The sequence below is a fragment of the Corvus cornix genome, chromosome 4A (genome assembly GCF_000738735.6).
Source record: "Corvus cornix cornix isolate S_Up_H32 chromosome 4A, ASM73873v5, whole genome shotgun sequence".
In the NCBI taxonomy this organism is placed as follows: Eukaryota; Metazoa; Chordata; class Aves; order Passeriformes; family Corvidae; genus Corvus; species Corvus cornix.
In genome coordinates this window covers 19,036,562-19,063,235 of record NC_047058.1, presented here as the reverse complement: position 1 = coordinate 19,063,235, position 26,674 = coordinate 19,036,562, and the positions used below count along the sequence as shown (strand labels likewise).

Sequence of the window (26,674 nt, the reverse complement as noted above, 5' to 3'; positions counted from 1 at the left end):
CCTTTGCACTACCCCCACACCTGCAGAGCTGTGGGTTTTCCCTGCACCAGGTCAGGACAACGCTGAAACCAGAATCCAGACCATGCTCCCCAGGGATAGCATGTGATGCTTGGCAAGGATCTAGACTTGGATTCTGATGGAGCACTGGGAAGTGGCCACTGCAGCCCCAGTAGAATTGACAAACCCTTTATTTACCTCCATCTCATGGTTAATGGGATCCTATTATTGCCTCGTGGCCAAACGCTCTGCTTCTGTTGGTTTTTTCTTCCCGGTTTTTGCCAGCTCTGCCACAGACATGGGCTGGGAGCCCAAAATGTTCAGTCCTGAGTCTTTTCTTCATTACAGCACGACAGAAGAACGTGCCTGGGGTTTTCTCATTGGAATTAGGAATTAGCATTCCCAGGATAAAGCTGGCTGGCACCGTCCCACTCGGTGTGGAGGCAGGACGGGGGTGAGCTCAGAGCCTGCCTCCCTCCCATTGCTGCCTGGTTCATTTGAATTTTTCACAAAGCCACATCTGTTCACCTCTCAAAGATTTACTCCAGCTTAATATGAATTAAATATAGGAAGGTCCTAAGTGCAGCTTGCTGGAGTCCTGAGCATTCCCAGAGCAGAGGGAGCTGGAGTTGGGGATGTGGGAACACGCTGTGTGAGGAGGCCCTGCCAAGGAGTGCCCTCCCTTCTGAGCATGAGCATCACTGCTAGGAGATCATTAAACTGTCTGCAAGCCCTGCACCTCTCCCTGCCTCTCCAGATCCTTCCTGGCCACAGGGACTTCCCTGTTTCCCTAAAGAACTCCTGGATATTCTCCAGGCCACCGTGATGTCCCCCTGGCACAGCTCCTTTCCTCTCTTACACAACCAACGCTCCCTTCTCACAGATGCTCCCACAAAGGGAGGCACAAGAAGTTTTTCATGTTCACTTTCATCCCTGGAAGTGTCCAGAGCCGGGTTGGATGGGACTTGGAGCACCCTGGGATAGTGGAAGGTGTCCCTGCCTGTGGCAGGGGGTGCAGCTGGATGGGTTTTAAGGTCCCTTCCCACCCAAAACTCTCTGTGATGGATATATCAGGCAGCCCATCCACTATTTGCCTTTATTTTGCTGAAGGCCCAGTCCTGCTCTCCTGGAATTTGTAGAATTCTTTTTAACCTCAGCTAGAATTTTGATGTAAGAATTTAAGAAAAAATGAAAACTCAGCTCAAGGTTTCATCCAAGCAAGGATGCCAAAATAGCAAATAATATTTTCTGTATATCACAGCGTGTTTGTTTCTTAGTATTTCTCCTGTTGGGATCACATGGAGAGGGGATCTAATTCCCAGCATTCACCCCTCTTTTAGCTGTCACCAGCACAATCCTTAGCAATAATCAATAAAGCCATTCCCCCTGCAGCTGCCCAGGATGGCAGTTTTTCTCATTAGTCAGCAATCAATAGCAGCCCTTAAGTTAATAATGCATTATGGTGGTGTTGTGGCAGCTGGCCTTGCCTGTCTTCCCAATGGAAATGAACATTACAGCTCCTTGGAATGGAAAAGCAGGCACAGGGCAGAAATCAATGGCATCGATTTCAGCATCACTTTTTGAAAAGACTGATCATCATCCTCAGCAGCCTTGGCAGGAGCCTGTTCTCACTCTGTGTTACTGCACTCACAGGGCCATGCAGGGAGAACAAAAAAGAGTTGCTTGGATTTGCTCACCTGAAATCTGCAGTGAGAGTGAATTCCATGGGGTGACTGCTCTGGTGGCGGCTTGGAAGGTGCTCTGGTCTTGGTCCAAATGAACCCATTTCTGAGTGTTCATTTTAAAACCAGAAAAATCCAAACCCAAAGACAGAGGCTGTAAAAATGCTCAGCCTGTCTTTCGGGTGCTCTTTAGCTGGGCATCCTAAGGCTGTAAAGGGCTCACCAGTGCTGTGTTGGTGAGGCCAGACTGGGCTCCCAGTTCCAGTTTCCATCGAGCTGCTCCGTTGTGATGATCCAGGTGGAAAAATCCCATCGTAGTACTAAGGGGTTACCCCTTCCCGTGTTCCTTTGGGCTGGTGAGGTTGTGACAGACTCCTGGGCATGTCCTGCTGCCTCTGATGGCCTTTCCCTCTGGGTCCAGTGACTACAGGTACGTGGCTGCTGCCCTGGCCGTCATGAGGAACGTGACTCTCCAGATCAACGAGCGCAAGCGGAGGCTGGAGAACATCGACAAGATAGCTCAGTGGCAGGCCTCTGTCCTGGACTGGGAGGTACAGTAAACCTGGCCTGGGAACCTGGGAAGGGCAAATTCCAGGCTGTTGTTGAATGATCTATGGTATGGTTGATTTTCTACAGTTTGGGATTCAGCCTGGGGCGGAGAAGGCACAGTCGTGACTTCAGGGTGGTGCTTAAACATTAATGGTGCCCTGGAGAAAATCCAGGGTCCAGTTCCAGTTTCATCACTAGAAACCTGGAGTGAGTTTTGTGCTTGCAGTGCTGGTAGTAGCTGAGACTTGGAGCAAACTGTGTGTGCATTCTGCCCCTGCGCTGTGTCACTGGGGAGGAAGGGGGCAAAGACGTAGCAAAAAGCCCTGGGAATTACAACAGGTTAGGAAAATGGAGAAAATCCTTCTGGTGGTTGCTTTATGACTGGAAGCCAAACTGTTAAAGCGGAGCTAGAGATGCTATTTGCGTTTTATAAATGACTTCCCACTTAAAGATATTTCTGAAGCAGCCCTGTGTGTAGTGATGGTGTAATTAAGGAGCTGAGAGGCACAGGGAAGGCAGAGTCAGCAGAAGGATTCCTCACCAGCAAGCCTTCAGTCTCTGCATTTGTGCCATGTGTTTGGAAGAAAAGCCATACTAAAATTATGTTCTCCCTTTCTTCTTGTCCCTGATTTTTTAAAATCATTGTATGGAAGTAATCCGTAAATAGGGTTTTGCAGCAGATTGAGGACAAACGTTTTTGTAAATCCTTTCGCTGTTGTCATCGGCCCATGTGTTCAGCAAGGAGATAATCAGAGTGATGGAGCAGCCTTTCTGCTTCCTCACTTGTGAAGTCTGAAATAACTCCACATCCCAGTCACTGGGATCATACTGTGTAAATGAATCTGGGGGAAAGAGGCGTTAATCCGTTAATTATTTTATTTCTGGCAGAGGTCTGTGAAGGCTGCGAGGAGAGGGAGGGAAATACAGGTGCATCACCTGTGTCCTCCTTGGCTGATTTAGTTCATTGCCGTGATGGAGGCTGGGTTCAGCCCTGAACCTGGTGATAAAACACACAATAAAACACATCAACGCAGCAATCAGAGCTGGCTCTGGGACTGGGGCTGGCTGGGGGAGCAGAGAGCACAGACGATGTGTTTGATTGTTTTACTGCTCAGGAGCATCTCTCACTGCCACAGACTCATTTCCAGAATGAGGAAATGCTGTGCAGGAGGCTCGGGACCATCAGCTCCGTGCTCAGCCCTGGAGTGTGCCATGGGATGAGCTAATGGGGGTCATTTGTGAGGAGCTCCGAGCCCCTCGCTGTAAATAAATCTCGATTAAGGATGGGCCCATTCCAAGGCAGTGAATATTCATGTGTGAGGGGGAAGCCAAGGTGACCTCCACACAGCATCTATGGAATAGCAGTTGCTTTTTCTCTTCCATTAGCTCAGTTGATAATTCATTTTTATTTAGCCCTATCCTTGATAATTCATTCCTGCTTAGCAGTACCCATTCTTTATCTCCACCCTATGCTCAGGAACTTGCCAAATTATTCTTCCAGGCTTTTTTGCAGCTATTCCAGATTTTGAACACATTATTGCAGCAACATCCTTCAGCTTCTCATAACACAGCAAAGCCTGCTGTTGGCATGCTCAGAAATCTGATGGGAATACAGCTCCTGGGCAAAGGAAAACACCCTCCTTGCCCCTTTTATTCTGGATTTTGGATGAAGAAGGGTCACAGAGTTTTGATGAGAAAGGAGAGGATGAGAGCTGGACGCAGCAGAGGATTTCACTGCTTGATTCTTCCCTCTAAAGTAATTCTGAATCATCGGATCCAGCCCCCACTCCACAGCTGTCCATGGAACAGCCAGAAGGATGCACAGAAACCCAAAATACCCAGAAGTGAGCCACAGTGTAATGCAGGAAGAGAGTGGGAGAAATGAAAAGATTGGATCTTTGGGAAGTGCTTGGATCTGCTGAGATGTGTGCAGGTGTTCCTGAGGCACTGCAGACCCCAAATCCCACTCTGTGGCTGCAGGAATGTTCCCAGGACATGGATCGCAGGGGTGGGCTCCTCCCCCAGCCCCTGGGGGCTCCGATCTTTGTCTTCTGTGCAGCTTTGGGGTACAGGGGGGCTCTCCTGGGGTGTGTCCCCAGCCTCTCCAGGCTGTGGGGAAGGGACGTTTCTGGTTTGAGGAGAAGACCACGGCTCCCCGTTGGTGTTTGCTGCCACAAGGTTCAGTCTGTGTGAGAGTCCCTGGCCAGAGAGAGGCACCCATAGCTGGAATTCCCAGCTTTCCTGGCCCTGCTCCTGCTCTAACCAGACCTTTCTGTGCCTGCTCTGTCCATCCCAGGGCCTCCAGCTAGCCCAGAGCACAGGCACAGCTCAGCCTTCCTGAGACCCCCTGAAAGCAGCAGTGACCACAAGAAAACAGGAACCAGGAGTAAAAAATTACCAGTTCAGTCTTTTTTTCACCAGAAATCCAGGCAGGGGACAAGACAGAGCTAATCCCAAATGCTCACCGTGTTGGCACTTGGTGAATGATTTCAGTGGCTGAATGTTTCAGCACGTGGAAATATTTTATTTGAAGGAATGTCTGTTTTTCCTCAGCATCTCGAGACTGATGATGCCGATTCTCTGATCTGAAGTTGCGTTTTCCCATTTAAATTTACCCATGTTCTGTGAGGAGATGGTGGAAAAAGATTTTTTAAAGAAGAAGAAAAAAATCCCAACCAAACAAAAAATACTTAGTGAGGGAATATTTGAAATGTTCTTGTGTATAAAATTGTGTGTACATGTTTTCTTGCAAGGAGAGGCTGTTGTTGGGAATGCTGATCCGAAAACAAATAGGAAAGGTTAGGGCATGTCCAAGCTGCTTTAAGCAGAGGGGTTTTACTGAATCCCATGTTTTAGGAATCACTTTTATCCCTCCATGGGATAAAAATTTATCCCATGGTGGCGAATTTCAGGATGAGGTTTTGAAAGCTGCAAATATCCTTGAGTTAACCAAGGCCAGAGGTTTTACCCAAGAAATCCTGCAAGCAGGATCTGATGGTTTCAGTTGCCAGTGGGACCAGGAAAGGGTGGCCTGGCACGAGGGACAAGCCAGGGTCTGAAGTCTCAGGGAATTACTGGCAGCTTTGACATCTTTAGACAAGGAATGTCTGAGCAGAATCTTAGGGGAAGGTTCTGATCTCACAGCCTGCTGCAAATCAGAACTAATCCCAGTCCCTCTGAGATGTGTTCCTGTGTAATTTGTGGGAATGTGGGCTTGACCGAGAAGCCTGCCTTGGTCTGTTGCCATGTGTGAGTCACTTCTTTATTTTGTAACCTGAATTCCCAGCATATAAACAGAGCCCGAGAGGTGCTGCCCACACCAGTCCTTTGAGCTGGTAATGGCTCTGATTTGGGGCTTCCACCACCTCCTGCCGAGCCCTTGCAGAGCCTGGCAGCTGTCCGTGTTCTGAAGTGTTCCCTGATGTTCCAGCTCCATCTCCCCCTGCTCAGCATCATCCCCTCGCTCGGAGTGAAACCCCCTCGGGTCAAACCAGTGACATTTAAAGGCAGCAAGGCAAACCAGCACACGGAGGGACTGGAGCAGGCTTCAAAGGGGGCAGCCAGAGCCCATCCTGGGTAGCCTGTGCTGCTCGCTCCCCTCGCTGCTCCTGCCCTCTGAGGGAGCTCCAGCCCTCAAAGGTTGGTGGGAGTAGCCCCCCCCACACACACACAGGGCAGGATTAGCAAGAGATTTCCACAAAGGCCATCGTTGTTTCCACGTCCTTGCCAGCCCCAGCGTGGGCAGGGCTGTGTTTACACCACTCTGAGGTGCATCCCTGCCTTCCCCTCTGCTCCTGTTCCCTCTCTCCTGCCCCCACAGGGATCCTGTGAGCCCGTGGAGCCCTGTGCCACCTGTGCCTCTGTGCTGAGCTCGCTGGGCTCTGCTCCTGGGCAGGGTCTGGGCTCAGTTTTCATGGGCACGACCCAGCACAGCCTCTCCGAGCGCCCTGTACGGATGATGTGGAGATGGAAAACAGGTCTGTGCCTCAGCACACCTGGAATTGCTCAATTTTATGCCTTTTCACACAGCTCTTGAACCACATCAAAACAAAATGAAGCAGCAATCACTGCAGCAGCTCAGGCTCCCCCTCCAGCCCTCCAGCAACACTTTCCTCCCTTTCAGCCCAGTTTTTTCTCACAGGAGGGAGGTGATGGTGGCTCCCTTTCCCTGGGTAGAGATCTGTGGAGGTCCCTGATCCAACAGTGGGATGTTTGGCACAGGACAGAGCCTTGCTCATCAGCCTCGATGGGTTTGAACTTGCTATTTAAACAGATTACTTTGGTTTGCATAGATATTTAGATATTTCTACCAGAAATTCCCATGGGGTGCCACTATGGTAGCTTCCAAGAGTATTGAATTTCCATGAAGGGAGAAATACATAATGTTGAGAAACATAATGAGCACTGTCCTTTTAAATTTCTTCTCATTCCTGTTATTTACGGGTCCTTTAAATCAAGACTTGCTGCCCTTAATTATGTAATCTGTAATCACTGGCCTCAGCCTAATACTGCGTTCGTGAATCCAAGAGTGCCATGAAAGGAAGCTGCCTGTGACCAACAAAGTGAGGACAGCCTGATGAGAAATCCTCCTGGGAAAAAAACCATGGCAGGGAGTGAATCGGAGCCTTCTTTCTTCTCTTCTTCCTTTCCCCCCCCCACCCCCCAGCAACAGAAGGTACCAAAACTGAGCCTGTTGAAGAGGACAACATTTCACTGGCGTTCCTTTTTGTGATCTCAGTGTAGCCCCGGGTGCTAATCATCCTGTCAGTCTCTAATTGCAGAGCAGCGGTGTCAGGCACAAGAGAGCCCTGCTGGCTCCCTGGGAGCTGGGAAAGGGCACGAAATCCCCTCCTGGTGCCCAGCAGGGACAGCAGAGGGCTGTGTCAGGGTGGGCTGCGGTGCAGGGGAGCAGCTCCGGTGGGCTGTGAGCATTCCCGAGCCCGGGGAAGTGTCCAGCTCCTGGGAGGGAGAGCAGCTCTCAGTGCCAAGCCCTTCCCTGATATCCTGGTGCTCCCAACAGCATTTATTTCATGACGCTCCTAAACCTCCTCCCAGCTGCCCACTACAGAGCGTGGTGGTCACTGCAGCAGAACTGGGGAGCTGGGGAGCCACATCTTTCCCAGGCAGCAGCAGCAGCAGCAGAGCTGACCCTGTGCTGTCACAGTCAGCAGTGGCCTGGGGACTCTGTGTGTCACTGCAGGGCTCGAGGGAGCTCACAGCCAGCCCGGATGTGGGTGACCTTCTGCTCCCATTACTGCACACGAAGGACTGGGACAGCGTGAAGAAGAGAGGAGTCAGCTTGCCTTGGGCTGCCCTTTGGATGCAGCAGGATGTGCACTGAAGGGCCTGGATGCAGCAGGATGTGCACTGAAGGGCTTGGATGCAGCTGGGGAGGGCTGAGGGGTTTTGTTAGAGACTTACGGGACAACACTCGGGTTGGAAAAGGCGTCGGGGCTTCTCTTGGCCACTCTGCTGCTGTGCTCTGCTGAACGTCTGCCAGTTCAGGGCAACTGAAAGTTCAGCCTTTTCCTTCTTCAGTAGGGTTTCTCTTAGCTTACAGAAGGATACAGATGATCCAGCCTCTGTAGGAGTTGGGAAGAAATGGAGAAGAAAAAGGAAATTTTTTCCTGGTTTTGTACAGATTTGGAGGCGTGGGACTGGGAGAGACATTTGGGGGAGTCTGCCTGGAGCACGGATCGAGGCGTGCTGGGGGAGCCAGTGTCCCTCTTTGCCCCCCACCCTGCAGCTGCCCCCTGATCCCCTCAGTGGGGACCAGGAGAAGACAATCTGTGCTGTTCAGAGAGGTACAACTGTGTCAGGACAGGAAAAGCCTTTGGAGGTTCAGAGGTTCTGCCCCGAGGCTCGGCTGTGGGAATTGGCAGCCCAGGCTGGAGGAGCAGGGCAGGACCACGGACACACTGCTCTTGGCCAGCCACGTGCCCATCCCAAACTCTTTGCAATCTATATTTCCCAATTTGCTCACCCCAAGTGGGAAATCAGCTATTTCTAGCCTATAGACTGGATAGAGAAATTGTTTTCCCCACATAAGAAATGCAATACAAATCCCATCATTTTGGATCTGGATGTTTTTGGGTTATGTTGCTTGCAGGGACTACACAGTTTGGATTCAGCTAATCAAGTAGAAGTGTTTACAGAGCCCTCTGTGTGTCCTCAGGCTTCAGATGCTACCACAGGAGTAAAAGACAAAGCTGGCTTTCTATTTTTAGCAGCCAGCCTCTCCTAAGCTCGCCCCCTCTCCTAAAGCTCCCATCCATAGGCTTGTGGGAATCTTCTTCATAGAAGCTAGCCAGGAAATTCTGGAGCTGGTGTGTTTTGTTCAGAGGTTTCTGGTTCTAGGGCTCGTGTCCCCGTGAGCTGTGGCAGCAGCACACGGGTCCCGGGGCTCTGGCCAGGCTGAAGTGGGACCCTGCTGAGGCAGTGTGGGATCTCAGCCCATCCCATCTCCCTCTGGGTCCTGGGGAGTTACCCTCAGTAGCCCCTGGCACAGCACAGGCACAGAAGTGAGGCAGGGAGGTGGATAAAGCCCTGGCTAAGGCGGTTTGGAAGTCTGTGCTGCAGCTTGGTGATGCAGTGACTTAATGAAGCTGCTGTTGTCACGGGGCCCGGGGACACAGGCAGTCGCTCCCAATCAATGCTGAGAGGTTAATTACACATTCACCTGAGCAGCAGTTTGAAATCCTCACCACGGAATCAGGAGTGGGGGGGACTCTCGGCTGCCTTGGCACCTGCAGGCGTGAGCAGCACCAGAAGTGTGTGTCTAGCTACGTGCCCCCCATGGCTGGCTGAACCTTTACAAGCTGTTTGCTGGGATTTTTGGGACTCTGTCGTCCCAGAAATCGGTTCCAGCTTGGCGTCAAAGCCAGAACTGCAGTAGTTCACAGCCAAAAAGAAAAAAAAAAAAGCTCTTCTCTGACTTGCTCCTGAATCCTGCTGCTGAATCCTGCTCCTTACCTTTCAGCTGGAGCCATCCTGCCTCCTTCCACGGTGCTCCGCCGAGATGCCCACAGGGCAGGTGGTGGTGAATTCACCCATTTTTAATAAATAGGTTTTAATTAACTTTTTAAAAAGTCCAGCTCATTCCAATTAGTGGAGGGTGACTGCATTTGTTCTCTCAGAGAGTGGGAGAGAGAGCGCTGTGTTTTCAAGACCATCTGCTCACGAATCCTTAAAAAAAACTCGGGAGAGGAAAACAAGCGTTAGCCGGAGGCAGGGAAGGGTGAGGGCACTCTGGCAGCCAGCAGGGAGGCCTGGCCAGCCGGGGGGGGGCTGGGGCTGCCGTGGAAGCCGGGGTGGTCCTGACAGGATTTTGGAGCTGGGGAACTCTAACGAGCTGTGAGAGAAGGGACTGGCAGTGCCTGGATGAGTGGGAAGAGAGGCAGCAATCCAGAGGGCTGAGTTCTGCCAGCCTCAGAGGCGGGGAACCGATATCCCAGAGTGTCCCAGGCTTTCGTAGCTGGCCGGAGATTTCAGGAGGGGAATTGCTTTGGGATGCTGCTTTAAAGGGAGGGCGTGCAGGGAATTTGGTGTCTCTGGGGTGGGCAGCAGGAAGGGGCTTTGTTTTCCTGATGCCACCAGCACCTGCAGCAGGATCCAAGGGTCTGGGGGTACCTGGAGAGGGGAGTGGGGAGAGGGGACAGTGTCTGGGGCAGCTCTTTCCCCATCACAATGTGAGCCATAGTGACCATGCTTCAGGTGTCCACACTTCCTCCTTACTCCCCTTCCTTCAGAATTATCCCCTTATCCCAGTTTCTGGTCTGAAATCAGATGAGGTGGCTTTGACAGCTGCAGAAGGGTTGGAATGTTACTGAATTGCAGCTTCTCCCCATCCTGCAAAGACAGACTTGTCCAGTGCAGTTGTCTCAGCCTCGTTCCCTGTGCCCTCCAGGGAGACGATATCTTGGACCGCAGCTCGGAGCTGATCTACACGGGAGAGATGTCCTGGATTTACCAGCCTTATGGACGGAACCAGCAGCGAGTTTTCTTTCTCTTTGATCACCAGATGGTTCTCTGCAAGAAGGTAAGGACACAGCTAAGGGCATGCTGTGGGCAGGCTTGCCAGTCCAACGTGGTTTTTAGGGCACGGTGGCTGTTGGCTGCACGTGCAGAAGAGGATGTGGAGAGCCCTGAGGAAGGGCAGTGCACACGTTCGGGGTGGGGAGCACACTGTGATGGAGGGATTTTTGTGCTCCTAGCAAATCCAGCCTCCACTTGCTCTTTTCATGCCTTTATCTCATGTGCCCCTGGTTTGGCTCGTTGCCTCCCTTCTCGTTTTAGGATTTGGCTGCAGTGTATGATCTGGGATTAGATAGCCCTGCAATTCCTGTACGAACTACAAAACCTGGCACTGGGGCTGACAGCCCAGTTGCTGCATTGAGATGGTGATGAGCAGCAGCCAGGCTGTGCTGGGTGTCTGTGCTGGCGCCTGGGGAGAGGCTTTTTAAGCCTCATCCTCCTGTCTGTGCCGTGCTGGGTTTCACAGGGCCCCTCCCTGCCGTGGTACCCATGGAGAAGGTGGGAGGGCAGTGCAGGATGCTGCTGCTGGTGTGCTGTGCTGTTGATAGCAGCAGGTGAGCTGTGATCCAGAGAAACTGTGTCCAACAGCAGCTCTTGTGCCCCTGTGTCCTGCTGAGGTGATCCCAGCTCACTGCCAGCACACCTGTGTGACATGAAGGGACAGAGCTCATCAGTCCTGTGTGTGACAGCTCAGGATTTGCTGTCACTCCCTGCAGCCGCACAGAACTGTGCAGGGCGGTCCGTGGGAGAGCACAGGGCTGTGTTCCTGTCACAGCTTTTGGGCTCAGGACAGGCTGAGCCTGGCACCCTCCGAGGAGGAAGGGCGTGGGTGGGGGCGTGGGCGGCTCCTGACTCAGCGCGGCATCACTGCCCCCTCCTCGGCCTGGGCACTGCAGTGGGTGGCACTTTCATCTCCTGAGTCATGGTTGACTGAAATTCTGCCTTCTGGAATGCCTGTACTTGTTTTTCCTCTCCTCGTTGCTGTGCCTTTCCCTCCTTGCCCGGCCCTGCACAGAAGCAGCCTCAGAGCAGCAGTGAGAGCTGGAAGGAGGCTGGAGGTGCACAGCTGGTTTCCTGTTTAATCCTGACCTCCTCCTCTTTGATCATGACCCTGGATTTCCAATTCAGAAGGCAGCATCCAGTCTGGCTTGCACTGGGTCTGGTCCAGAGAGGTATTGAGCATTCCCTTAACTCTGGGGAAAGCAGGGCTGGGATTTCCATGGTCATCAGCACAAGTGGAGGGTGGTCAGCAATCCACAGCGGGCTGCTGGGGGCCTGCAAGGTTCCATCGATGTGCAGACAGCGTTAGTGTGACACTGTCCTCCTCCTTTCTGCATTTTGGGGGGTGTGGAGATGCTGCACGAGAGGTGCCTGTGTGGAATGCACCTTTTTTTGTTGGACACCTGGCCATGGCATTTCTGTGAGGGGGAATAACTCTCAGGATGATTGTTCCTGTCATTACCCCCTGGTTGTTACCTGATTTGCACATCTGCAAGACTGGGAATTCCTGAATGCATTTCCATGGCCACCTTGTCTTCAGACTTGGGAAGATGAGTGAGTGATTACCCAGGGCTTGGGTAATCTACCCAGATCTACCCTGGCTTGGGAAGATGAGTGAGTGATTACCCAGGGCTGCACTCAAACATGCTTGGCAGATGTTATTTCCACCACTGTGGGTGTACTGAAATCTTTCTCCCAACAAGGAAAGCTGCACTAAGGTTTCCAAGGGCTGCAGCAGGTGGAGAAGCTGACACCGTGGCAGGCACCTCTCCCTGCTGGCAAATATCTTGTAAACTTGTGTGGGATAATTTTCTCAAAAATAGTTTCCAAGCTTTGCAGAGAAATCTCTTTGGCTTAGATTTTGCCACCAGAGACAGCACTGGTCACTTCCTGACATCAGCACTGAGCGATTTCCTGGTGCTAGGAAGTGAGGAGTTTGATCAGATGAAATGGCCTTGTCAACCATTTCAGGGTTCTACAAACTGAATGCTGAAACACCAGCGTGAATGCTCCAGTTCCTGATCCAGAGCCGCTGGGAGAGCTCAGAATCCAGGTTTTCCTTGCAAAGCCGGGTAACTTTCAGTTGCTGGCTTAATGTCAAACTCTCCCAATGAATTTCTGCCCATGTTTCCTGAACCGCAGGCTGGGACACTGCACGAGGACAAAGTGGTGCCTTTTCCAAAGAGTTGGTGGGATACCCTAACGCAGAGCTGCCTTTTGGGAAGGCAGAAGGGAATAGGCCGGGCAGGAAGCAAGCAGTGCCTCAGTGTGCCTTGCCATATGTGTATAATCAGGAGAAAAAAGCCTGTTCTGGGATGCTGGCCGTAATTACTGAGAAATGAAGGCAATCCTGGCTGATGGTAACGCTCAAAGATGTTGCCTTAAAGGCACAGGGTCCACTTTCCTTATCACCCTGAAGTTGAGAGATTTTGACACAGAGATGCTTTAGATTTGCAAATCATGGTACTTAACATCCAGGCCTGTGACACACAGCGTTAAATATGATCACTTTGGGGATGCTCGAGGTTCTTAGCAGATGAGGATCTTCTTTTCTCTGTTCTGGGTAATAATTTGAACTCCCCCGCGGGCTCCAGGGTGCTGTGGCATGGGGCTGGGAATGACAGTGTGAAGTAGGAAGGGTTAACAAGAGTTCCTGCTCTAAATTCCACTTTTCTTTCACCAATAGCTGAGCAGTCCTTAGTGGGGCCCCGTGTTTAGCGTTTTCTGACAGCGCAGAAAGATCAGTGACTGCATGAAGCACATTTAGTTTTCGTTTGTGCTTTTTACGTGTCTCTTGTAATCAGGAGGCAATGCGAGCTCCAGCTTGTGGTTTATTGCTATTGCTGTGTTCTCTTGAGCTGCCCGAGCAAAGCAGGTTGGATGAGAAGCAAAATGAGACCAGTTTAATAGCAGTAGCCAGCCAGAAATAGCCGTGCTACAGGAGATGGAGTAAATAAAACAATCCTATCAGACTCCGCTGCAGTCCAGGTTTCCAAATGGGAAGATAAAAAAGACATTTCTGAGTGCTTTCAGTGGAAGAAGGTCTCATTCCCATGTAGGTTCTGTTGGAAACACTGAGGTAATCTCTGCACCAAAACAAGGGCCCTGCTTTTATTACAGGCTAAAGAGGGCCTGTGAGACCAGCCAAAAATCTTGTTTGCAAACACAGAGCAGTCCTGGGACAGTTCTTATTACTTTAAGTGGGTTTTTGACCCACCAGGAACAGTGCTTGACTTCAGCAGCACCTCCCAGCTCTTCCCTTTTTCTCCCAGTAACACAGATCTCCACAAAGTGCCACGTTTTGGGTCAGGCCTGGGCCCAGCCTGCAGCAGGGTGGGGAAGTGGCTCAGGCTGGGTTTCAGCAGCTCAGGAGGGACTCGGTGCTGCCCTGGCAGGCAGAGCTTGCTGCTGCTGCTGGAGCTGGGGTGGTTCCTGGGCTGTCCAGTGCAGAGCCAGGAGCTGGACTCCGATGATCCTTGTGGGTCTCTTCCAACTCAGGATATTCCGTGAGTCTGTGAGGTGGGCATGGAGGTGATCAAAGAGAACACAGTGGCTTGGTCACAAAGTGTGAAATGAAGTTTTTAGAGACCAGTGTTTCCCCAGCCCCACTCCCAGAGCCCTGTGGCTCTAGCCCAGCTGGTGCTTTCTGCAGGCAAGAGGTTTCTGTGGGATCATGGAGCATGGAAGGGAAGTTGGATGTTTCATCAGTCCCTTGGCCAGCAGAAAGCCAAGGAAGGCAAGTCCAGCATTCAGCAGGGTATAGATTAAAACCAGTTATGAAACAGCACTCCAGCTTTCAGACAGGGGTATTCAAGGGAGGAAGACATTCCTGTGGATGGTGCCACCGCCTGGAATGCTCAGTGAGCCTTTGCAGGGCAGTGCAGGTGCCCGTGGTGTGCCCTAAGCAGTGTCACAGGGGATTCGTGCTGACCCAGGACCTGCTGTGCTTCTACTGCCTGCGGGGAGCACAGAGGGAAAAGCAGAATCCAGAGGGTCTGGAGGAGCCAGCAGGAGGAGTGCTAAAATCCAGAAAGGGCTGAATTTAGAGTCCTTCACCATCTGTGTGGTTGTCTGGGCAGGGATCAAGTTTTGCCTCCTGTGGCCATACAGATTTGCAGGATGCTCTGCAAAGCACTCTGTGCCTCACTTACCGCTCCTGGAATTGCAGTGGGTGTAAATTTGGCCCACAAGCGAAAAAACCAACCCCTCCTCTGCCATGACCTTTCATCAGCACCATCAGCTCCCCTGTGAGCAGCTGGGGAGGCCAGCAGAGCGGAGTGACGTGGCTGCACAGGGGTTTCCCATCTCCTCCTGTTACAAGTCCTTTGGAAAGGCCCTCAGCTCGCTGCTCTGCAGCCAAAGGGGCTGGGCTCGGGGTGGAACAAGGCACCAGAATGCCACCGGTGTGCCACCGAACCCACGGAATGAAAATAGCACTTCCCCACAAACGCTCGCAGCTCCCGTCCTCCCCCTCTCGGATCCCACTCTGCAGCTCCACGGAGCTGGCGAGGATGAATCAAACGTCTCTTCCCAAGCTCGGGAGACAGACAGTGCTGAATAATTTGGCAAGGATCTGCCGACCTCCCCGGCACAGCTGTCCTTGTGCAGGAGGAGTTACGTAAACTGAGAGCGCCGGCATCTCGGCTCCCCTGGGGACGCTCCCGGCAAGTTTGGGGTGGGAAGCGAGTGGCTGAGGGGGTTTTGGGGAGGTGGTGTTACATCCCCCTGTCCCTGATAGGATCCAGCCCTCAGCTCATTCCAGGCTGGGCTGAGCAGATCCCGTTTCCCTGCTCCCGAATGCCAGCTCAGTCCCAGCTGAGTGTCCCAGGGCTCAGAGCAAAGCTCACAGGCTCTGGCATCCAAACACTTAGCAGGGCTTAGATTTATTTTGTTATATCGAGAATATTTAGGACAAAACCCACTTCATTGAGCTTTAGGGTCTCATTTGGGCGGAGGAGAGGCCCAGAGTGGTGCTGCACTGAGCTCCGCTGTGTGTCACTGTCAGTGTCCCACCTGAGCACAGCCCACAGCAGGGTTAAATTAAATGTATAAATGGTACAGAAAACTGTCCCCTTGGTGTTCATGGCAAGCAGGCTGGGCTGCTTCCGTCAAAGGGTTTCTTTGGGTAAATTAGACTTTAAAAATGTAGGCTCGGAATCTGTTTTTAAAAAGTCGAAGAACGTTGGAAGCCCTTATGAGCAAAGATACCCAAAGACATGGCAGAGTGGCAGCATGCCATGCTCTCATTGCTCACGGCAGGCTGGGCAGAGGGAAGAGAGAGAGCAGGCAAGCAGGAAAATCAGGACAAATTTCAGGAGTACACTGGAAAACTCTGCTCCTCTGCTCTGCTGTCAGTGCCCAGGCCAGTGGGAAATCACAGAGAGGGCTCTGAGGCCCACCCACGCCTCAGTGCAAGAGGCAACTCAGCCTCTTCCAAAGCTCTGCCTTTCCCAAATCATGAGCTGGTGTTTGGGTGCAGTTATTGTGAACCCTGGCTTAGTCTTCGCCTAATTCCAGCACCAACTGTTCCCATGGCAGCTGCTCACCGAGGGCAGGGCTTGCCGTGGGTGGCTCTGTGTCCAGCCTCATCCTTGGCCGGCTGCTCTGCCTCGGAACCTGGGGAACACTTCACCTGCTTCTCAGGGATTGCTGCTTCTCATCCCTGCACAGAGCCCCCAACAGCCCCACCCTGGGCATCCCTGGCAGCGCTGCCCAAACGCTCCTGGAGCTCTGGCAGCCTCGGGGCCGTGACCATTCCCTGGGGAGCCTGGGCAGTGCCCAGCAGCCTCTGGGGGAAGAACCTTTCCTGATATCCAACCTAACCCTGCCCTGGCACAGCTCCAGCCATTCCCTGGTTCCTGTCCCTGTAACAAGTGACGAGATCAGAGCTGCCCCTCTGCTGCCCCTCAGGAGGATGTCAAAGACCTCAACGAGGTGTTCCCTCAGTCTCCTCCAGCTGAACAAACCAAGTGCCCTCAGCCCCTCCTCATAAAGCCCCTCCAGAACCTTCCTCATCCTCGTGGCCTCCTTTGGATGCTCTCCAATGGCTTAAAGTCTGTGTTACATTGTTGTGCCCAAAACTGCCCCAGCCCAGGGCAGAGCAGGACAATGCCCTCCCTGGCCCGGCTGTTCCTGATGCCCCCAGGACAGGGATGTCCCTCGTGGCTCAAGGGCACTGCTGATGTTCTGTAAAGCTGGTGGGGATGGAGTGATGATCCCCATTGGAGGAGCCCCCTGTTGCCTGTTCCTCCTCCTCCCTGTGCCTCTCAGGGCTGGAGGGGCTGTGCTGTCCTTACTGCCCACAGGCCTCCTCTGCCTCCCTCGGCTCTGCCAGCTCTGATCCCAAGGCTCCCAGTGCTGAGCTGTTCCCACACAGCTTTGAGCTGTTAGAGATTCACCACCAGAGCCCTCCAGTGCATCTCTCACTGATTACTGACAGCTCCCCCTTGATCTGCACGATAAACAAATGTCATTATCCTACGGTAGAGGTGGGGAAGGGCTGAGGGACAAATCTCACCTGGAGCCCCAGGAGCTGCACTCACAGGGCCTGGCTGCATCCACGTCCTTGGAGCACATAATTCCTCCCTGAGTCATTTTGAAACTCCTTTGCCATTGGAATGTGCAGGGTTTGATAAACGGGAGCACCAATAACCTACATATGCAGTGAGGAACTTGTAATGGATTATTCTGTGGTTGGCATCTCCTGTCCTGTCAGCTCCAAAGAGGGATCTAATGACTCACGGCTGGAAATGGCTCTTCCTCCATTTGTGTTTCACGGATGATTCGTTTTACGCATGAGAAGTCGAGTGTGACCTAGCACAGAGTAAACCAGAGCCCTGAAAAAGGCACCATCCTAAATCTAAACTCTTGCTTAAGGCCTCCCCATCCACCCCTGCACGCCACCCACTCAGGAGTTAACAGGATATGAAACTCCTGGAATGCTGCACACGTGGAGTGAAGGTCTGGGACCAGGCCAGGTCCTCTCAGGTGCTCATTTCCTCCTCGAGTGCTCTGTGCTGCTGAAACCCTCGAATGGCCTTTGGTTGTGATGCCATTTTGCACTGGTGACTGCACATTGCCCTCCTTGGGATTGTTCTTTTTCCCCTGAATTGTCTCGGGAGGGCTTGACCCTTTTCCTGTCCCACAGGCAGTGCCAGTCACAAGGAGCTGTGGTCTAGAATACTGGGGCAGAAAAGAAGTTAGAGATTAAAACTAGAGAGCAGGAGAAGCAGTCCTGAAGACCAGGAGGAGTCAGAGAGCTGCTGAACAGAGTGATTTCCAGGTGCACTCCTTCCTGCAGGTGTCTGTGTCCACTACAGCAGGAGCACAATTCATTGTGACAGGGAGCCCATCCCAGCTTCCAGGTTTTCCCATAAAGCTCAGCCTTGCTTTCCTTATGATGGTCACAAAGACTTTTTTCCTTCCAAGTGCAGTTACATAAAGTCACCTTCCCCCTTCCAAGAAGGGACAGTGATGGGGGGTGGGAGCGAGGGGGTGGCCCAGGCAGGTCCCAAGGCAGGGCCAGTCCCGAGCGTGGCCGCAAACCCCAGCACAGCACCCAGGGAGCAGAGCTGTGTGGGGGGCTTATGTAACGTGTCAGAACTTGGCTTTGTGCTCCCATCAAACCCCTTTTTTAGGCTTCATCTTTTCCTTGTGAATCCTTAGTACAGATTACGTGAACAGACTGCAGAGCATTATTCGGAAGAGCTTAATTAACCTCAGCGAGGGGAAGAAAAGGAAATCATAGAAGCTGTAGGGTAAAAAAAGATCATATTTAGACAAATAAGTGCAAATGACCCAGATGCATCAATTTCCTTTAGAGCCAGGCAAGGCAGGCTGGATGCTGTGCAGAGGCTGCAGGTCTGTGCCGCTGCTGCTCCGCTGCCGTCCCGCTCCCACACCGCCCCAGGTCCCTGCTCATCCTACCTGCTCCCATCCCTGCTCCATCTGTCACCTCCCCTTAGACACCACCCAGCTGCAGCGCTGGGAAGGACCCCAGGAGATCAGCTATTCCCTTTGCAGGATTAAGCATACTCGGATCATCTCTGATGGATGTTTGTCTAACCTTCTTTTGAAAATCCCCCAGGAATGCCGTCCCAAGACTTCCCTGTTTTGTCTGTTCTAGGGTTTAACTACTCTTCTAGATAGAAACATTTTTTCCCCAAGATTCTAATCCTGTTCCCCCTTGTGGTAAATTAAGCCAAGGCACAATCAAAATGGGGAATAATTGGTCACCAGCCTCCTTAGAAGAGGAGCAGCTTTCACATACTGGAATACCAACAGCACATTCCTTTTTAGTCATGGCCTTTCTAGATAAAACAGCTCCATTTCTTTGGCCTTTCCCCACTGATAAGGTTTTGAGAGACTTTTTTTGGGTTTTTATTTTTATATTTTCTTGCTCTTGCCTGATTTAACTACAAGAAATAATCTCGTGTGACATTCAGAACTGGACAGTGCAAAGTAGCCGATGGTCACCCTGGCTGAGCCACGGGCAGGATAATAAACAGTTCCACATGAACCGAGCCAGCATGTGAACAAAGCTATATCCTAGAGGTTGATAATTTCTTCCTAATTCTCTCATTTATCCCTGGGATAACCAGGAGCAGGAGCAGCAGCTGCCATTCCTGTCCCCCACAAAGCCAGAGCTCCTCTCAGCAGCGTGGCTGCTTCTGTAGCAGACAGATCTCCATTTTTGTGCACGGATCTGCTTTGTCCTCGTGCCATGCTGTACTTACACCAGGCTGGTGGAACAAGCCATTTGCCTCCTCAGCCTCACAGCTGCTTTCCTTTATCTCATGTTTGCTTTGACTCCACTGGGAGAAAAGCTAGAACTGTGCTGGACAAAGCGAGGATCAACAGGTTCATGTCTGAGCACTGCTGCTGCACCTGGCAGAGAGCACACAAGCAGCATCTCTTCTGTGTGCTCTCTCAATTTCTATCCTCTTGTGCACGTGCATAAAAAGCTCCTTAAAACAAGGGTTTGGCCTTGTTTGCTGTCTCTCCTGTAGGCCAGATGAATACCTGCATTTTATTGAGCTCAATTACAGTTCCAGGCGTTTGAAGAGGGCCATGCTTCGCTAAGGAGCTAAGTGGTGTCTGTTATTCTTTAAAAGCTGTATAAAATATCCACGGATCAAATAATTATTATGCTTCCCATATTATGGGTGTTAAAATTGAGTCAGTTGGGAAATAATATCCATTCACTGCGTGTTGACAAGAAGAACAGAGAATGATAATAGGAAATGCTGAGCCCATTAGAAGTAAAATTATCCAGTTACAGTTGTTAATCTGCTCTGTGGACTGAACTTTCTGGAACCAGGTGTGGACGAAGTCCTCCATGTCCAGGCATGTGCTACCCATGAGGTGTTTGTGTGCTCTGCCACTCTGTGGGGAATAAAGGGTCTCTTAGAAATTCAGGGTACCAGTGTAGAGTTCATGGCCAACAGTGGTCCTTCCTTTGAAGGAAAGCATTGGGAGAAAAGATGATGCATTTCTTCTAGAGCCATTGTGGAATTTCCTTCTCCAGATGGCAGTGAAGTGACAGACAGGAGCTTTGTGCTGTTGTCTTTCCCTTGCTCAGCTCAAGGCCAAACTGCAACGTTTCCTCCTCTGCAGCTGAGCTGCTGCTTCCTCACTCCTGCATTTCACCAGCAGTAACCTGTGGGGCTGTTTGATCTCCAGAGGCACTTGCAGCATTCCATTCTGTCCTCGCTGCTCCTTCAGTCACTCCTGGGCAATGCCTTTATCTTCACATCCAATACTCAGCAGCTCAGGACCCTCAGAGCCTGGCCGGAGACAGCGGCAGCTTCTGCTGCATCCCAGGAGGGCAAATGTGTGGAGCAGCTCAGTCAGGCACGTCCAAACCCATGGATTGTCCTCTGGAAGCACAAGGCTGGTAAAGCATTCACTTGGCAGTCACTATTAAAAATAGCTCATAGTGTTTTCTGAATCAAAATCGGAGAGATAAGAGGGGGAAAATGTATTTAGTGTGTGTGAGGAAAGAGGCAGTGCACAGAGCCTGGGATTTTCAGAGCTTGTGATTATTGATTCTTATAGTACCTTTATGAACAAATCTCTCCACAATCATGGAAATTGCCTGGAAAAGTCCATTGGATCCATCCTCACGGGCCCATGGTCTGATGGGGTTGGTTCTGGAAGTTCTCAGCAGCAGTGGGAAGGGGAGTGGCTGCTGTGCAGCTGATTTAAGGAGCACATCTTCGTCCCTGTGAGATTTGGTATCAGGTTTTTTTGAGAACGTGGTGGAGATAAATGTTCTCTCTGAGAACAAGCCCCAGACTCCCATTAAACACCGTGTGTGGTATCGAGCTGATTGATCAGGCTCCGCGTGGCTCTTGCAGCCTTTCCACAGCACCGAGGGAAAGAAGCAATTTCCTAAGTTAGGACGAAACTGAAAAGATTTTCTGTTGCCTATTCAGCCTGAAATACCTTTTTCTTGTGTTTTGGACAGCATCACTATTTCAAGCCTACACCAGAGGAAGGTTTTTGTATGAGGTATTTGCTAATGGAGTTTCCCCCACCCACCCAGAGCATTCTAGATGAAGGAGTCAGGATTTAAAGCCTGTGAGCTTCTGGCCAGTCTTGTGATAGTTCATACTGTGTGGCAGATCCATGAGCAAGTTTGCTAAATCATTATGATGTAGAGTTTATTTTCCAAGATTAATTTGTTTAAAATAATACCTACTGCTTATCTTGAAAAAGCCTCACTGCTAAATATTATTTCAATAAATAAGTGCTGTACCTTGCCTTCATTTTTCCTCTTAAATGAATCCTGTGACATAGCATTTATCTTTAGGGCACTCTGAAAAATCCAAAGGTATTTAGGTTAAATTGATTTAATATACCTAAATATTGCTTTTGAGAGTGGTTAGAGGAAGGAAATCTTGGTTGTGTGTTGCTGAATTTGGTTTTTAATCTATTGAATCACTTTGTGTGGCCATGACTAGAGAATTAAAATTGTTTTCTGATGATCATCTTGTGTTACCTGAGGTAACAGGCACAGAGATGTGGGGCCAATGGGGAATTTGCTTTTCCCTTCCCAACGCAGAGAAATGAGCTGTTGCTGAACAACAGGGAATAACCAACTGAGAAGGGAGATGAGCATGAACAGGTTTGGTTGAAAAGGTTATAAATATCAAGGAGAGAAAAAGAAAAACAAGCTGGATCAAGAGGTTAAATCCCGGGTGGAATGAGACAGAGGTAGGTCAGGGGTGCTTTGAGCTGAGAATCAGGGTGGTTTCTCACCAGTGAGCTGTGTGTGAGTGGGACAAGGGGCAGAGACCAGTCCCTCCTGGGTGTGCGAATGTGTGTGGAAAACAGAGCTGCACTGGGCATTCTGTGCTGCCACACCAGTAATGGCTCCAGACTGGGGCTGGTGCCCAGCCTGCTCAGCCTCACAGGGATCCCTCAGGCCAGCAGCCTGTGCCTTGCAGTTCTCACCCTGTGGAGCAGAACCTCCCATGTGGAAATGCTGGAACATGTCACCTGCTCCGAGACATTTCTTCGTGCCTACAAACTGAATTTTGCAGCTCAAGGGTGTGTGTTTCGTTCCTCTCTGCCCATGGTCTGCCCTGTTTGGCCAGCAGGAGAGGTGTTCACAGCAGGCAGGGCTGGAAGGATCTGACCAGGTTTCACCATCACTTCTTTGTTCCCCTCAGCTCTCCCAGGAATTGAAGGATCTGACCAGGTTTCACCATCCCTTCTTTCTTTTCCTCAGCTCTCCCAGGAATTCCCTGCTGAGCTCAGGCTCCATAAGGTCTCACCATGAACCCTGTCTCCTTTTCCCTCTGTAGGATCTGATCCGAAGGGATATCCTGTATTACAAAGGACGCATAGACATGGATAAATATGAAGTGGTGGATATAGAAGATGGGAGAGATGATGACTTCAATGTCAGCATGAAGAATGCCTTCAAACTGCATAACAAGGAGACTGAGGAAATGCACTTATTCTTTGCCAAGAAACTGGAGGAGAAGTTACGATGGCTTAGAGCTTTCAGAGAAGAAAGGAAGATGGTAAAAGAAGATGAAAAGATAGGTGAGGAATGTGGAAATGAATCTGAAAGGAGGTTGTTGGTAGTGTTTAATTTAGCCCCAATGGGTGGAGGAGCCCACATTTTCTTTGTGGTAGAATTACAGTTCAACCCTGGTGAAATGGCCCTGGTTGCTCTGCTGGTCACAAATAGGTCTCCTTCCAGCTCAGTTACTGGTTTTTTTGGCCCTCAATAAACAAATTCTGCCCATAGCTTCAAGCCTGGACCTCCGTGGGTGTGTGGGAGAGGGAAGTCTTTGGCCATCTGCCCTCAGGGTCTCCTGGCTGCATCCTCCTGCTCAGGTTAAGGATGTCTCATGCAGAGGGGAGGCAGCAAAGTCAGTGTCAGCCCTTCCCTTGCGCCAGCCCTCAAATTGACTGTGACCAGCGTCAGTCCAGGCTCAGTTTGCTGCTCAGCTCTAAAGCCCTGGGCATATTTATGACACTGCATAAATAAAAATGGGTCTAATCTTACTTTTCATCCAGCCCCTGCACAAGTGAGATTAGAAAGAAGCCAAGGAGGAGTTGCTTTCCGGTAGAATCCCTGCCCACACACCCCCAGAGCATTCCGTGTTTGCAAACAGAGCAGAGCATCCCCCTCCCCAAAGGGAAACGAGGCTTTGTGAGCAACCTTCTGAATTGTGTTTGCCGTGTTCCCTTTTCCAGGCTTTGAAATTTCTGAGAATCAAAAGCGGCAAGCGGCAATGACAGTAAAGAAAGTCAGTAAGCAAAAAGGTAACCGGCAACACGCTCTGTGCCTGGTGATGTGAGGGTGGAGCGGGCTGGGCTGAATCCTGCTGGGTTAGGATCCAGCGTCCCCTCAACTTCCCCCTCCCTTCTCTTTTTATATCAAATACCGTTTGTGCTTTGTATCCTTTCTTAATGTATCTGTGGGCCAAATTAATCTCTGGTCGAAGGTGGTTGAAAGCCAGTGGAACTGCACCAGAGATGAATTTGATCTCGTGTCTCCAGTCTGATGTCCAGAAGCTGTCCCTGGGGGCAGAAATCTATCTATCTCAGTTGTTTATCTCAGGCTGAAATGGGAGTGAGTGCGGAGGTGTGTAGAGGTTCTGCTAATTCCCAAAGTCTCCCATTAGCAAAAAAAAAAAAAAAAAAAAAAAAAAAAAAAAAAAAAAAAAAAATTGCTAAAATGCTGGAACTGGGGAGGGAGTACCCCCCTTTCCTGCTGCTGGAAAGGGACACTCTTGTTTCCTGGGGCTGCCTGTAATTTTTTAAAGACAGCACAGTAGCATCAACTCTAGAAAATAAAGTATTTTAGTCAAGACGTTGTACCTCTGGAATGTCAGATTCATTTCCCTGGCCAGGCAGGCTGCAGCCAGCTGATCAATGCCATGCCTGGTGTTAGGCAGAGTCTCCACCGGCCAAACCAGCGGTAATTCTCTCTCGCAATAACTCTTGCAGCTACAGGTTTGGAAATACTCAACACAGAGGGAAGGTCAGAGAGGTCATTTCTCAAGTTCTCCAAAGCTTCACACAGTCATGGATGTACTGATTTGTTACCAAAGTTCCATAGCACAAGTAGGCCTACAAGTGGGTTTTGAGAGAGCTCCTCAAGGCTTGGCTCAGGTCAGGTGCAGGCAGGTTGGTCCCTGCTCTGTGCAGGTGTTTTGGGGGGGGGTTTTGCAGAAGTTGAAGGAGCTCTTTGCTTTCTGCCTCACCTGTGTGTTGTCTACTGGCTTTGCTGGTCCAGGAGTGGTTTGCCAGGCCAGCTGTGAACTCCTTGGTTTGCTGTGTCTCTCCATTGTCATCAGTCTTCTCCTCTCTACTGACTTCTTCCGTTGTCTCCTAAGATGTTCTCTAAAAACTCTCCTGGCCAGATGTCCTAAGCTCAGAGTGTGCACACCCAAAGCAGGCCCAGGTGTCTCACACTGTCCCTGTGCCCCTGCCACAGCCCCTCAGCACCTGCATGTCTGTCCCTCAGCACGGGAGCATCCACAGGGCTTGTGGCGACTGCACAATGAGAGAGCCTGACTTGCATGACTGCCGTGACAAAGCCAGGTTAAATTATTGCTAGCTGTTCCGTTAATTCTATTATTAATTAATATAGGTATTAATTAATAATTGTACTGTTCAGCCAGTGAGTGACACGGTTCAGAGGTGCCTGAGCATGCCTGCCAGTATCCCCACGTAAATCACTGGACTTGCATCCTGACAAATACAGTCTGCCTGACAGGACTTATGTCTTACACAGCAATTGCTCTCTGTCTGCTCTCTTTGTCTTTCTCTCTCTTTCTCTCTGAGATGAAAAAGGAGGGGTTGTTATCTTGGGCTTCTCGGACTATGAAATTCATTAGCTCCTAAAACAGCAGTCAGCATTTCTTTGGTGAAGAATGAGCTTAGGCTGTGGCACTGGCAGTTCTTTTTACGGGATTAAGTCCTCGAGCCAGACAGAAGTTCAGTCACCCCCCAGCACCGAGTTAAGCACAGCCTGGTTGGTTTTAGGACGTGAAATCTGAGAAACAACAAATAGGGTCATGAAAACAGTAGCTCTGTGTGCTTTGCCCTATGCTGTGGTGACCATAGCCCAGTCTCAGGTTGATTAAATTAAGTATTGACACTGAAAACTCTTAGTTTTGTTACTCTGTGGTTTGTCTTCTGCCCAAGACCCAACGAGAGGTGCGAGGCTGCCGGAGCAGGGAGCTGCTGGCGCTGCTCAGAAGAGGGAGGTAGGAGGAAACTCCTGAGAGCTGGCTTTTAGTGACTGATTTTTTAAATCTTGCCGTATGCATTTTACAGATATTGACAACATTTCATTTTGCCAAGACCTTGGCAGGCACTTGGGGCTGCAGGTGTGCCCCTGCCAGCGGCTGCTGCTGCCTCTGCCCTCCCACAGCACCACAGGAGCGCTGGAAAGGGCTTGGAGCTGCTTTTGGAGCATCAGTTATACCTGAAAAGCAGGGAAGCCCTTCAGAAGGAGGACCAGGTCACTGTATTCGATAGGAGTATTTATTTATTTAAATGCAGGCTTTGCAGGATGGTCTCAGTGGCTGCAGCAGGCCTTGACAGCTCAGCTGCTCAAGGTGCTGCCAGCCTGGCTCCCGTGTCACAGGATGCCTATTACAGACTTGTTCCTAGATTATCTCACTTGTTCCCTCCACCTCTTAAATGGGAAGCCATGGTAATTCCCCTGTCACAGAACACTTAAGGAAGAGAGAAAAGCCGTGAAGGAGGTGAAATGGAAAATGCAATCAACTTTGTTAGAGGTGAAGCAGAAAAACATTTTTCAAATAGTATAAAGTGCTGCTTATTTCATGCACTGTTGTACCACACCTCCCAGAAGTATTGCTCTGGAGGTGGCTGGCATGTGTTTGAAAAGGAGGCATTTAAACCTCTGCTGGCTGCAGCAGGAGAGGGGGAGAGCAGCTGAGAGCAGCAGAGGAAACCTTAAAACTCTGCTTTTTAAACTAGCAGGACCTTTATCCAGGTGATTAAGTGAGACCACGCTCTGAGTGTTCTGAGGAGTGCTTGCTCCCCAGCTGAGGGTCCCGTGTGGGGCAGCAGCCCCCTCCTGGCTCTCAGCAATGTGTGCAGGGCCAGGCTCCCTGCCACACCCAGTTAATGATGTCCAGTGTCCCAGGATTTGCACTCATTTTTGGATTGGGCAAAACGTAATGATAGTGGACCAGGTGCCTTAAGACAGCACTAAACCAATTTTTGGCCTTCTTTAAGTCCATTAGACATCCAGTAAATGGGCAGTGCTGGCTCTGTGCCCCACTGACAGAGGGAAAAGGGCTGCTTGCTGCTGGTTGCCCTTTGCATGGGTTGGTCAAGATTTTGCCTCTTGGCCGCTGCCCTTTGGCTTCCTCCAGTGTCCGTGTGGGAACTGGGAATGGAATTCAGTCTGGTGTCTCCTAGGAGGAGTGAAATAACAAGAGAAATTTGTTTGTCTTGACTTAGAAAAACAACAGAAACCCTTCCCTGCAGCCCTTTGCAGGCAGGAGAGCAGGTTCTGCGCAGAGCCCGGGTCCCACGGCGGGACAGGGCAGCGCGAGGGTGGCACTGGCCTCTTCTGACCGTGCTGGTCACTGACTAAAGGCGTGGGAACTGCTCTAAAGTTGCCTTGAAAACGGATCCCTTGTGGATCTCCAGTCCATCCTTAACGTAGACAAAGGTTAATCCAGGGTCATTTTTCCATTTCTAAGCGTTTGAAAACAGAAGGCTCGTGGCGTGCCTCTCTGCATGAGGGGCCTCTGTTCCCTGGCCACTCGCGATCCCCCCTGCAAGGATTGGTGTTTGCAGCCTGAAGGAGCACTCAGTTACCTCTCTGATCCCCCACCTCTGGCCCCTTGCAGGACAGCCTGTCCACAGAAGGGATATTTGTTCATATTCCTAGCAGCTGCCAG

At 50.8% G+C, this 26,674-nt stretch overlaps 1 protein-coding gene across 13 annotated transcripts in view; it reads left to right on the top strand.

Moving 5' to 3' along the window:
* The window catches only part of ARHGEF9 (Cdc42 guanine nucleotide exchange factor 9), a 197,605-nt gene that overhangs the window by 155,402 nt on the left and 15,529 nt on the right, over positions 1–26,674 (top strand). For all 13 annotated transcript variants that reach the window (XM_039572099.1, XM_039572097.1, XM_039572104.1 and 10 more), the window contains 4 exons: positions 2,101–2,230; positions 10,135–10,266; positions 22,073–22,316; positions 22,977–23,045. In XM_039572099.1, coding sequence (XP_039428033.1) covers positions 2,101–2,230; positions 10,135–10,266; positions 22,073–22,316; positions 22,977–23,045 — 575 coding nt within the window. The remainder of the gene's footprint in view (positions 1–2,100; positions 2,231–10,134; positions 10,267–22,072; positions 22,317–22,976; positions 23,046–26,674) is intronic.